Source organism: Vulpes vulpes, chromosome 2 (assembly GCF_048418805.1).
Source record: "Vulpes vulpes isolate BD-2025 chromosome 2, VulVul3, whole genome shotgun sequence".
Lineage (NCBI taxonomy): Eukaryota > Metazoa > Chordata > Mammalia > Carnivora > Canidae > Vulpes > Vulpes vulpes.
Genome location: NC_132781.1, coordinates 152243296 through 152257457, shown reverse-complemented (window position 1 = coordinate 152257457; position 14162 = coordinate 152243296). Strand labels below are relative to the sequence as shown.

The window sequence follows — 14162 nt, the reverse complement described above, 5'->3', positions numbered from 1 at the left end:
AGACATAGGCAGAGGGAGAAGCAGGCTCCAATGCAGGGAGCCTGATGTGGGACTCGATCCTGGGACCGTGGGATCATGCCCTGAGCCGAAGGCAGATGCTCAACTGCTGAGCCACCCAGGCGTCCCTCACCATTAATTTTCAAAATATAATACAGGATGAATCTTTATAAGGTATATATGAAAGGATTTTGAGATGCCATCTCAAGAAGGAAAGGAATGTATTAGTTTGAAACTTTGGCACTGGTAGGTTTTAAAATTAATAATGGGTGTTCTCTCAGTGTCACTGTCACATCCTGGTCATTCTATAGACTCTTTGACAACTTATTTTCTCTAAATTGAAGACAGTTTTATTTTGTAGGTACTATGGTCTGAATGTTTGTGCCTCCCTAAACTGATATGCTGAGATTTTAAGCCCCAAAGATGATAGAAGGTGGGGCCTGCCTTTGGAAGGTGCTTAGGCTCTATCCTCATGAATGGAATTACCTTACCTCTATGTGAGGACACAGCCAGAAGGCACTGACGGTGGCCTAGAAAGAAGGCCATCACTAGAACATAACCATGCTGGCACCTTGAACTTCCCAGCCTCCAGAACTCTTGATAAATAAATTTCTGTTGTTTATAAGCAATGCAGTCTGCAATATTTTGTTACAGCAGCCTGGAAAGACTAAGACAGTAGGTTATGTTTATGACCATCTATTGTGTGAATTAATTTAGCCATTTACTCTGCCTTAAAAACCAGTGTAGGGGGCAGTCTGGGTGGCTCAGTGGTTTAGCACCACCTTCAGCCCACGGCGAGATCCTGGAGACCCGGGATCAAGTCCCATGTCAGGCTCCCTGCATGGAGCCTGCTTCTCCCTCTGCCTGTGTTGCTGCCTCTCTCTCTCTCTCTCTCTCTCTCTCTCTCATGAATAGGTGAAATCTTAAAAAAAAAAAAACTGTAGGGGAAGTATAAACAGTTCTTCAAAAAGGTCTCCAACCACTTGAAATAACCCTCAAAATTTAGAACTTTGGTTCTATTTTTTTTGCAGTTTAATATCATATGTTACCTGTAGTACAGCCGTCTTCAACTGATGGCCAACTCAAGGGTCTTGGAGGAGTGGCCACTTCCGGGAAAGCCAAAACTGTCAGGAGTTGCAGAGTATCCTTGTTATTATTCCTACAAAAAAAACTACCTCCAAATTTAAATATGCCCACAGATCCTGTTGATCAAGTATTTGGATAGGGCACTGTGCGGATGACTGGTCTTTGTTCTACAATGTCTAGGTCCTCAGTTGGGAAGATTCAAAAGCCAAGGAATGCTTTCTGAGGCTGGAATCATCCCTAAAGCCTGTTTACATATATCTGGTGCCTGGGCTGGGATGACTGGAAGTCCAGTAATACTGACTGTAGCACTGTATGGGACCCCTCCATATATAACAGTTTTCTCCAGCATGGTGCTTCAAAGTAATCAGACTTCTTCCATGGTGGCTCTAAACTCCAAGCACAAGTGATCCAGTGAAAAAATTGAAGATACATTCATTTTCTGAACTATCTTCAGGGGTCACATCACCTTATTTGTGTAGTATTCTATTGGTTGAACAGTCAGAAGCCCATCCAGACTTGAGGGGGAAGGGGACATAGATCCCTTCTCTTTATGAGAGGATGACCAAGTATAAGAGCAATGTTGGATGGAAGCTATTGTGGTAGCTAACTTAAAAAATATAATCTGCCACATAGGGAATAGATTCTGCAACCAAACCAAATCCTTGAGAGCAATGAGCAGAAGCTGTAAGATCTTTGAGGGTCAACTTTCAGAAGTGGCTCTCATGTCTGCAATACCTTACTTGTTACAGAGGTCAGATCACTGATACTATTCAAGGTGGAATGCTGCCACCCATGTGGGTCCATACCAGGAGGGAAAGATCATTGGGGTCTGTCTTGTAGAATGGCTACCATATTGCCCTTCAGCCTATAGGATTGGGTAAAAATGATGTGAAGCCAGAAATGAAAGCTGTCAGTTTGGGGAAAGTAGTTCATATACCTCAGCTCTTCCTGGAATCAATAACTACTTTCCCTACCCCCCAGTGTTTGCCAGGTTGTCACTGCAACTGATTATCACTATACTTGAAAAGTGGCACTGTGTCATGCCATGGTTAGTTCTGAAGTCTCTTCTTACCAAGTTGGGTCTCTTCTTACCTTGTGGTTGTTGTGAGGATTAAGTAACATCTGTAGAAGTCATTAGAACAGTGCTTGGCACATAGTACATGCTAGATTTTGTAAGCAATTTTTATGCATGACTTCTATAGAAACTACATTTTCTGTTTCTCAAGAGGGAAAGTAATAGTCACAAATTAGAATAAACATGGATGTTCACTTGTTCTTGGCTTCATTATTAATTTATCCCAAGATGACATTTAGGCCCTCAGAACATTCATGCAACCCAGAACTGACATGTCCTTTTTTTGACTCCAAACTACCCACCTCATGCTTGCCACATCACACTGGTTCTTAGACTGTCAGTAAAAAAAAAAAAAAAAGTTTAATAAGATACAATTTGCATATACTAAAATTTACCCATATTAATTTTTTTATTATTTTTAAAGATTTTATTTATTTATTCACAAAAGAGACACACAGAGAGAGAGGCAGGCAGAGGGAGAAGCAGGCTCCATGCAAGGATCCCGACGTGGGACTTGATCCTGGGACTCCAGGATCACACCCTGGGCCAAAGGCAGGCGCTAAACCACTGAGCCACCCAGGGATCCCCTCCATCTTTATATATAAGGTTCAATTCAAAGGTTTTGATGTATAAACAGTTGTGTAATCATCACAATCAAGATATAAAACATTTCCACCAACCTTAAAACTTGGTGGCTTTATGGGGGCACCTGGGTGGCTCAGTGGTTGAGCATCTGCCTTCGGCTCAGGGTGTGATCCCAGGGTCCTGCGATTGAGTCCCACATCAGGCTCTCCACAGCAAGCTTGCTTCTCCCTCTGCCTATGTCTCCGCCTCTCTCTCTCTGTCTCTTGTGAATAAATAAATAAAATGTTTAAAAAAAAAGAAAAACCTGGGGATCCCTGGGTGGCGCAGCGGTTTGGCGCCTGCCTTTGGCCCAGGGCGCGATCCTGGAGACCCGGGATCGAATCCCACATCGGGCTCCCGGTGCATGGAGCCCGCTTCTCCCTCTGCCTGTGTCTCTGCCTCTCTCTCTCTCTCTCTCTCTCTGTGACATCATAAATAAATAAAAATTAAAAAAAAAAAAAGAAAGAAAAACCTTCCCTTCAGCCCCTTGGTAATTAATTCCGCTCTCCCAACTCCAGCCCATGGCAACCATTAATTTGATTTTTATTTTATTTTTATTTATTTATGATAGTCACACAGAGAGAGAGAGAGAGGCAGAGATACAGGCAGAGGGAGAAGCAGGCTCCACGCACCGGGAGCCCGACGTGGGATTCGATCCCGGGTCTCCAGGATCACGCCCTGGGCCAAAGGCAGGCGCCAAACCGCTGCGCCACCCAGGGATCCCCATTAATTTGATTTCTACCCTGGTAGCTTTGCCTTTTCCAGAATGTCTCATAAATGGAATCATACAATATGATTTTCGTGTCTGGCTTCTTTTCATTGAGCACAACATGCTTTTGAGATTTTTCCATGTTGTTGCATGTCTCAGTAACCGATTCCAAGGTTTAAGTAGTGTGTTGCTTTTTATAGCTGAATAGTTTTCCACTGTATGAACATACCACAATTTGTTTATTCAGTAGCTGTTGGACATTTGAGGTATTTCCAGCTTTTGGTCATTATGAATAAAGCTGCCTTACACATTTATGTACAGATTCTTTATATAAGCATGTGTTTTCATTTCTCTTGGGTGAAAGCCTAGGGATGAGATTGCTGGATTGCTGGATTGGACAGTAAATTTGTTTGATTCTCTAAGAAGCTACCAAACTATTTTTCCAAAGTGGCTCTACGGTTTTGCATTCCCACTAGCAATGTACGATGAGTGCTAATTTGAATGCAGTCTTCATTGCAACGTAAGTGAATTGTCTCCATTGACTCCTCCCTACCATTCCCAAGAAAGTTTTACATATTGGTGATAATGATACTTTATTTTTAAAATATGAAATTTATTTACGGACATACAGTATACTTCAGAAGAGGACACATCACACATCACACGTATATGACTTGATGAATTTTCACAAAGTAAACACACCTATGTAATCACCATCCGCATCAAGAAAGACTAATATCAGCATCCTAGAGGCTCACCTCATGTGCTCATTCCTGGTTACTCTCTCTGTGAAAACTAAGTACATACTATCCTAATTTTTAATAATTATTTGGCTGGTTATGAATCTAATAAAAATTATTAATACAGAATGTACTCAATTTTTTTCTACCTTCTTCTGCTATGCATTGTGTTTGTAATTTTTTATTTTTTAAAGTAGGCTCCATGCCCAACATCGGACTTGAACTCATGACCCCAAGATCAAGGGTCACATGCTTAACTGGCTGAGCCAGCCAGGCACCCCTCTATGCATTATGTTTGGGTGATTTCACCCACATTGCTCACATAGCAGTAGGACATTTATTTTTGTGTTCTATAACATTACTACAATCCTATTGTTGATGGACATTCAGATTGTTTCCAGTTTGGAATTAGTAAAAATAAATGCCGTTCTGGTCTTCATCATAATAGCCTCAAACTGGAAACAATTCAAATGTCCATCAATAAGAGAACGGGTAATCAAATTGTATATTCATATGATAAAATAGTACACAGCAATAAAAAGACCAAACCACTGATTTATGCAACATGATGGATAAATCTCAAAAATATTATGTTAATTGAAGTAAGCCAAGCACTAAACAACACATAAAATATTATTCCATCTCCATGAAGTACAAGAATAGGAAAAACAAATACGTAGTAATAAAAATTAAAGAGTAATTTCTGGGGATGAAATAAATTGATTAGAATGGAGCACAGCTTGATACAGCAATATGTACAAACCTGCAGGTCATAGGTGTTTTTGTGTAGCCCTGACCCACTTGCTACATTCCTTCCCCCTGCCCCTATAAAATATGTGATAAGAAGGGGCACAGTCCAAGGAAATTTCCCTGGGTGACGATGAAATGGTCTATATCTTGATATCTTAGATGTATAGAAGTGTCAAAATTCATTGAATTGAACACTTAATATCTGTACATGATGTTGTCAGTTATAAATCAATAAAAATAATTAATACAGAAAAACCCTGCTTAGGCTTAAAAATGCTATTATGAACATTCCTATACTCGTTCTTTAAAAATATTTTATTTATTTATTCATGAGAGACACACACAGAGAGAGAGGCAGAGACAGAGGGAGAAGCAGGCTCCATGCAGGGAGCCCAATGTGGGACTCGATCCTGGGACTCCAGGACCACGCCCTGGGCTGAAGGCAGGCTCCAAATCACAGAGCCACCCAGGGATCCCCTTATACTTGGTTTTTGGAACACATAGGCGTTCATATCAGTCGAGTACTTAGGGGTAGAATTGCTGGGTCATAGAATATGTATGAATCACGGCTCCGCAACTTAATAGCTGTATAGCATTGGGCAAGTACCCAGAATCTCTAGAGAACACCAGATTCCTTATCTGTTACCGAGGAGCTAATCTCACGTTGATGGATGCAAACCATGAAAACTGCTTTTGTCAATTAACAAAAGGACATAACGCTGAGAAAAATTACAGATTTTCAGAATATTTGCTATTTGAAATATCAGCAAGAATGGAATATTCCACTCCTGCCTGGAGGATTTGAGTTACTTTGACACAGAGGAGCAGCCTTAATTTCCAACCCAGGTGCAGAGCTTCAGATAAGGGGTTTCCAGATACAACATTCCACATTTATCTTCATGTTGTAGTTTCCAAGGAAACAAGATCCTGAATCCTCTTGTTAGCTCAGGACTGATGATAATCCCCTTACATGTAGCTTCATGTGCTTTGAGGCTATCAAAACACTGCTTTTAAATTTTACCTATACTCCATTTTTTCCCCAAATCCTAGGATAACTCCATCTCCTCCTGTGCTTGGTGAGATGCCCCATGATTCCTCTGGTGTGCAGTCTCCCTTGTAGTATTAAGTTAATAAGCCTAATATTGTCAGACCACAGGTGGCCTTTATCAAATAGGCTTTATCTTGGGGGGTACCGATAAAGTTTGTAAAAGGTGTTCACATTGCCTAGATAGGCTTTTAAGAAATGGTAGTTATTTTTTATTATTCATGTATAAATATAATAAACGTTCATTTGACATTTAGTATTTGCAAGACATAAATGTATTGCTATGACAGCACAAGATAGCACAAGGCACAGATGGAAAACCACTTTTTATTTTAGATAAAGAAAACAACAATAACAAAGCCCTATGCCTTCAATTACTAGGAGAAAAATACATTTACTGAACTTCACTTTAAATAGAGTCAAATGTAAATGAACAAATACTCAAGGCTATTTTAGAAGTAAAAAAAAAAAAGTACAATTTACATGATTAGCCATAAGATTTTACATAAAACTATGGCTTCTAAGAAATGGTCGTGTTTTAATAACCAGAACAAGAGCCCCCAATGTCATCTGTCCCTTTCTATAGAGAAATAAATGCTCTTATAAATGCCAAAAGGAAAATAGAAATATCTTTTTAAATAAAATCTTTAAGGCTGAATGCAGGCTCATTCACTCATTTCGGGTCTCCTCCCAAACAGGCAAACAGCTTCCTCTCTTGCCATTCCCCAGAGATTGCAAAGTAGGCTGGGGTGGGGTTGGGTGGAGAACACATGAAACAAACACTGCCAGTTTCCCCTTCACTTCTTCCTATCTTGATCCCTTCCCAAACCCAAATCCTACCCACGTCTGTCCCTTTATGATAAGCTCACAAAATGCAGTCTTCTGTGGGAACATTGAGGTCATATGCTCAAAATTAGGGAATGATTTTTCTCCCATCCTCAAGGGAATGTTTTTTAAAATTTGAGAGTCTAGTTCTCTAAAAAAAAAAAACAAAAAAAAAAAACAAAACAACCCTGGTTTGGGATATACAGTAAATGAAGAGGCTGTTTGGGAAGGATTTAGATGGAGAATGAATTTGGGAATATGAGAATGCGTTTTAGGGAAGTAGCAAGATGAGGACGTAGTTAGCTTAGTGTTTGGGTTTTGCAGTCAAATCTCAGAAAAGCAAATTAACCCCTCTGGCCTTAGTTTTCTCCGTTTTGTAAAGGGGTAAATAACTCTTGACGAGTTACTTTGCTTCAACATTAAAAAAAAAAAAATCGATTTTCCATTATCTATTCTGAACGTAAAGATAAAGTTAGAACATTGTCCCTTGTCTATGAACAAGTGAATTGCAGTGAAGATTGATACATAGTATGTGCTCAATAACTATTATTATTATTATCATCGCTTTATTGCTTGGATTAGAAGAGGGGTGGAAAGCGACCTGTACACCTTAGAGGTGCTCCGCAATTACTACCAAAGCCCTACAGGATGGAAGTAGAGTGGGGAATTTCAGGAGTTTGGTTACCGCTCTGAGTTTCAGGGGTGTGGAATTCTCCCATATATGGGCCCGACTTCTCAGTATAGAACAGAATAGGATGTTAGGGCTGAGGTCATCTGGTACAGTATTATGCTAATCAAAAATCCTCGCCTCCCGTCACCGTGCTCTCGGCGAGAAACAACACGGTCACACCGGCTCCTCCAATCCGAGCCCTAACCGCGTGACGTCATCGCCCCGCCCCGTTTCCCCAAGGCCCAGGCGGCCAGTCTCTAAGCTCCGGTCCGCGGCACCAGTTCCAGCGGCGCCTGCGCACTGCGCGGCGGGGCGGGGCGGACGCGTGCGCGCGGCGTGGGGGCGGAGCCAGTGCGCACGCATCCGGAGCCCCTTCCCCCGCCCTTTCTCTTCTCGGTTTCCCCGTCAGGCTGCGGGTTCAGTCTGGCGGCTGCTTCCGGTAGGAGCGCGGTGCCGGGAGAGTCGGTCTCAGTTCCTCGTCATGTCCTACGGTCCCTTAGACATGTATCGGAACCCGGGGTCCTCTGGGCCCCAGCTCCGGGACTTCAACAGCATCATACAGACGTGCAGTGGCAACATCCAGCGGATCAGCCAAGCCAGTGAGCTGGGGGACGGGGCTGGGGGGCGGGGGCCGTCCCGGGGCCGGGCCTGGGTGAGGTTGCCGGGATGCGGAGCCCGGCCGAGGCTACGGGCTACGGCCAAAGCCACACCTGAGGGAGTCTCGGGCTCTCCACTGCGGGGGCGGCGGCTGTCATCCTTGAGTGTGTCAGGCCCAGGCTCCCCGAGGGTCCCCAGCCCCAGCTGAAGCTTGAATTTCTTCTCAGGTGTCCTGCCCTCATGATATTGGGGCCGAAGCAGCAGTCCTGACAGCCCTGGGGTGGGAGGGGTGTGTGTGTCATCTCTGGAGTAGTGAGTGAGTTGACTTGGCGCAGTGGTCAGCCGAGTTTTTCCTGTCATTTGCCTTACCCCCACCCACCGCCCTTTCCTCTTTGGCCAGCTTGGATCAGGAGTTGTTTACTGATCTAGACTTTAAGTTTACATTCTGCTCAGCTTTTTGCTCCTTGGAAATCAGCTTTCAGTTAAGGGAAGTGGGGAGTGCATGTATTTGGGTGACTTAATACCCAGCTCTTCCTCTAATGAATTTGGAAATCAGATATAATGACTTGTATTTGAGGAGTGAAATGACTTATGTTTTAATAAAGAGAATTCACCGAAAACATTCCCCTTGACATGGTTTTGTCTTTTGTAGCAAAGATTTGCTATTTATTTGGATTTCAAGCGGACGAAGCTTCTGCATTCCTTCCCTATTTAGCTGCTTTTTTGAACAAATCTCATACACAGAGAAGCTCAGGGCCTTGGCCACAATCACACAGGAAGTAAGACATGGTAGAGTTAGTGGTGGATTTCAGAATATCATTGCTTGTCTTAAAACTACTCCCCCATCCCCATCATTGGGTCTGAGTAAGACTGAGCTAATTGAGACAAATACAGGCAGGTTCTTGTGCCTGAAGATCATTGCAGAGAGCCCTATAATCAGGTTAGTGGCACAACTTTACTTGGAAAGAATGGTGATCAACATCCTTTATTATTGTGTTTTTGTGAGCTTGGCTGTACTCTGTTGATAGAACTCAGTTGGTCCTAAATTATAATTATGTTCTATATATATAAAGAGGGGGAAAGTTTCTGATGAAAAGAGTGTGAGACCAGATGAATTGGAAGTGGAAGGAAAAATATGTGGCCTGTTAGGATAGAAATTTAAAAACATTAATATGACCACTGATTTGAAAGTGTAGTACTTTGTGTTCCAATGTCTCCTTTTGTGAGGGAGCTGTAGTACCAGTTAGGTCAGGAAGATTCTGGTTCAAGGCTGAAAGTTTATTGTTGAGGCTAAATCTAACCTTAATGTCTGTTTGAGAAATTTTCATTCTACAAATGTTTGTTTGACTATTAGGTATACTCATATTGAGTATAGGAACTGTCGTAGCCTGGATTCTTTCAACAGGGAGCCTATGGAGTACTTAACAACTGAAGTATAAAGTTGAAAGGGTTCAGTACTGAAGAATAGGTATAACAACATGGAGTAGGTATTCAGGGGGAAAAGATACCAATTTCACTTGGGAGGGATCTGGGAAACGCATTGTGGCATTTGAGCAAGTCTGGAAAGTAGTAGAAAGGATTTGAACTTTTAACAGTGAGGAAGGGAAGAGGAGGGAATAAAATGAACAAGGCATGGTAGTGGGAAAGCATGGGGTGTATATAGAAAAGTAGAGTGATTTAATTTGGCTAGAAGGAATTCTAGAAAGTTGTGAAAAATTGCGTTGGAAAGGTAAGTTGAGGGCAGCCCAGGTGGCTCAGTGGTTTAGCGCTGCCTTTGGCCCAGGGCGTGATCCTGGAGACTCGGGATCGAGTCCCACGTCGGCTTCCTGCATGGAGCCTGCTTCTCCCTCTGCCTGTGTCTCTGCCTCTCTCTTTCTCTCATTAATAAATAAATATTAGGGAAAAAAAAAAAAAAAGGAAAGGTAAGTTGGGGCCCAAACATGAAGGGCTTTAAGCGCTAAACTAAAGGGGGGTGGATTTAGTCTTTTTTTTTTTTTTTTGAGTATTTATTTGTGAGAGAGAAAATGAGTGGAGATGAGGGTGGGAGGAAGGGACAGAAGGAAAAGCAGACTCTCCACTGAGCAGGGCGCCTGACCCAGGGACCTTGAGACATGAACTGAGCCAAAGGCAGCTACTTAACCAGTTAAGCCACCCAGGAGTCCCTTGGATTTAGTTCTTTAGGAATGTATAAATTGAATTGGAAGGGAAAATCTGGAATTAGAGACACCAGTCAGGAACTGTGAAAATGAAAAGGAAGGAAAGGATAGGCTTCTGTGGTGACAGAATTGATAAGATTTAGCTGTTGGTTGGGTATTGGGCTCAAGGGATTATTGGAGTCAACCATTAATAACACTAATAGCTAACATTTGAGTACATTCTGTGTGCCAGGCAATTTGAAAAGTGCTTCATATGCATTATCTTACTTAATTTTTAAACAACTCCATTTAAGTAATTACCAATATTATTTCTTTTTATAGGTTAGGAAACAGATCGATAAAGTTTGTTTGCTTGTTTGTTTATTTATTTATTTATTTATTTATTTATGATAGTCACACAGGGAGAGAGAGAGAGAGGCAGAGACCTAGGCAGAGGGAGAAGCAGGCTCCATTCAGGGAGCCCGATGTAGGACTCGATCCGGGATCCCGGGATCACACCGTAAGCCAAAGGCAGACGCTCAACCGCTGAGGCAGGCATCCTAGCAGTTAGCACTTCAAGTTACAAGTGACATTTTTTCCTCTCCATAGAAAATTGGGGAATGCCTGAGGCTGTAGAACTTTCTCTTGTGGTGTGTCTAACCTCCCCTGCTAGATTGTTATGAAGAAACATGGGGCATGACTTATTCATCTTTATATTTCTAGTACTTATCTCAGTCCCAAATATCTGATAGATTCATACATTTACTATTAACAAATATCCTTTGAACCACCCTCTGTGCGCTGGGATTGGAGTGATGAATAAGACAGACGAAATCATTGCAAGGAGAACATGTGTGTACATATGTGTGTATACACATGTATACATATCCAGTAATGACAGATGGTGTGAACAAAATGGCAGGTTAAGGGGACGGAGGTGAGGAGACACAGAGGGTGGATGTGCTATATTATGGATCAGATGGTTAAGGAAGGGCTGTGTGAAGAGGTGACATTTGAGTAGACTCCTGGCTGAAGTGAGGGAGAAAGCCATGTGAGTAGCTGGAGGAAGGCATTCTAGGCAGAGGGGATAGCAAGAGCAAAGATCTTAGTGTGTTCTTTTTTTTTTTTTTTTTTAAGGAATTTATTTATTTGTTCATGAGAGACACAGAGAGAGGCAGAGACACAGGCAGAGGGAGAAGCAGGTTCCGTGCAGGGAGCCTGATTGGGACTCGATCCCTGGACTCCAGGACCACGCCCCGAGCCCAAGGCAGGCGCTTAAACTGCTGAGCCACCCAGGGATCCCCCCCCTTTTTTTAAAAAGTAGGCTCAGTGCCCAGTGTGGAGCCCAACACAAGGCTTGAACTTACGACCCTGAGATCAAGACCTGAGCTGAGATCAAGAGTCACATGCTTAACCAACTGAGCCACCCAGGCACCCCTAAAGATTTTATTTTTAAGTAATCTGTATACTCAATGTGGGGGGTCAAACTCACAACCCTGAGATCAAGAGCTGCATGCTCCACCAACTGAGCCTGTCAGGTACCCCCCTTAATGTATTCAAAGAATAGCAAGGAAGCTAGTGTAGCTAGACTGTAGTTAAAGAAGGGGAGCGTAGTAAGAAGAGAAGTTAGGGAGGTAGCCAGGGATCATATCATTTAGAATCTTGATGCTTAATAAATAGTACATTTGAATGAATGAGGTTTTTCTACCATCTTTGAAGTCTTCCTGCCTCGTTCTTGTACTGTGTGGTACCTACCACATCTTGTGACCCTAGGTAGTGTCAGTTGGAATTCTTCTCTTAGGGTTGTTTGATGAGGAATTGGGGATTTGAATTTGCAGGGTAACACTCTACCCTGTTACCATAGGTTAGTGACTTTCCCCAAAATCTTCTCCAAGATGTGACAGGCATACTAAGTATACACTCTGCATGTGAGCTCACAGACATATACCCATGTCCATATAGTCTTGCAAGGACTGTACCCATTGAAAATTTGAGAGAATATTTGTTGTTTTTTTATCTGCTGTTCAGCCACAGATGTGGGTTTGGAATTGCCAAGTATATCAGCTGAAATATGGCAGGGAACCACGTGGGTTGTTACAGATACAGCGAAGGTTGACTGCCTGGTACAGAAAGGGTTGTTATCAGTATGTGTAGGGTACAGAAGAAATATACTTGACTCTGCCTATTATGAAATGGAGGGTCTGGCAAGTATTGCTGTGTCAGATATAGGAAAAAATCTAATAGCCTCCAAGTTATCTCTGAAGAGATTAAAGAACAGGATTTCTTTTCTTTCTTTCTTTCTTTCTTTCTTTCTTTCTTTCTTTCTTTCTTTCTTTCTTTCTTTCTTTCTTTCTTTTTTTCAGATTTTATTTATTTATTCATGAGAGACAAAGAGAGAGAGAGAGAGAGAGGCACAGACACAAACAGAGGGAGAAGCAGGCTCCATGTAGGGAGCCCGACATGGGACTCGATTCCAGGTTTCCAGGATCACACCCTGGGCTGAAGGCGGTGCTAAACCACTGAGCCACCTGGGCTGCCCTGCATTTCTGTTCTTTAATGTTACTTATTTATTGCTATGGCTTTTTAAACTAAAAAAATGAAAGACAGTTGAATTTGTAAAGCCAATTATCAGGAAATCCCATGCATTGTTCTTTCAAAGTTATTTTCAGATTTGCCATTTGCTTTTAATTTCTCTGCCATCTCTTAAATCTTCATGATCTCAACATCTGTATCACAGCAGCATACTCTCTGTGTCTCTGTTTCCACTCTTGTTCATCCTGATAATAGTATCAGTGGTATGTCTAAAATTCTGTTTTGATTATACCATTCACCTTCTCAAGAGCCTGCAGTGGCTCTCTCTTGGCTGTTGCATCAGATTGTAACTTTCTACCTTGTTTTCACTCTCATTTTTTTCAAAAAAATATTGTAATTTTAAGATCTCTCTATGCCCAACATGGGGCTCAAACATACAACCCTGAGATCAAAGGTACACTCTACTACCTGAGCCAGCTAGGCACCCCTTACTCTCTGTCATCTTAACACAGATTAGCTGTATTGTCTACTTCTCTTCACCCTTCATTGTAAGCAGGCTGTTTTTCTTAACATCCTTAAACACTGGTTTTTCCTCCCAAGTTTTTGCTCATTCTGTTCCTCCTTTCATTAATATCTTTACCTAATTCACTAGCTATCTAAATTTACAAATCCTCTGAGTTGTGCTTAAATCCTGTGTCTTGTAATTATGTATATCTTAGCTTTTGAAAGAAAGTGAAGTCAGAAAGAGATGGGCTTTAGGGTCAGTAGTTCTGTGACTGAGTTCTTGCCCCTCTATGCACTGTTAACCTTGGGCAGGGTATTTCCCCTTTTTGTCTGTAACTCTATCTGTAAAATGAATATAATTTTTTTTAGATTTATTTATGTATTTGAGAGAGAGCCAGAGAGCACAAATGTATTGTGGGACGATGGTGAGGGGGAGAGAATTCCAAGTAGACCCTCAGCTGAGTGTGGAGCCTGACTTGGAGCTCAGTCCCAGGACCCCAAGATCATGACCTAAGCCAAAATCAAGAGTTGGCCACCAAACCATCTGAGCCACCCAGGTGCTCCATGAATAGAATTGTTAAAATGGGATGTTTGAAAGTAGAGTGACTAGCATATAGGAGACATTCAGTAACTGGTGATACTGAGTCTCTGGCCCCACTATGGTTTAGTGATTAGGTGAGCAGGCTCAGGAGTCAGACAGTCTGGGTTTGAATCTTAGTCTGCTTCTTACTACCTGTGTAAGCATACTGCTTTACTTCTATATTTTTCAGTTTCCTCATCTGTAAAGTTCAGTTAAAAATGATACCTACTTTATAGAGTTGTATAGAATTAAATGAGATAATTATGTAAAGTGCTTAAAACAGTGCCCGCAAC

At 42.0% G+C, this 14162-nt stretch overlaps 1 protein-coding gene across 1 annotated transcript in view; it reads left to right on the top strand.

The window, feature by feature from the left end:
• The first annotated feature begins 7831 nt into the window (after window positions 1-7831).
• The window catches only part of STX12 (syntaxin 12), a 36962-nt gene continuing 30631 nt past the window's right edge, over window positions 7832-14162 (top strand). The window contains exon 1 of the mRNA XM_026014408.2: window positions 7832-8120. Coding sequence (XP_025870193.1) covers window positions 8003-8120 — 118 coding nt within the window. The 5' untranslated portion in view covers window positions 7832-8002. The remainder of the gene's footprint in view (window positions 8121-14162) is intronic.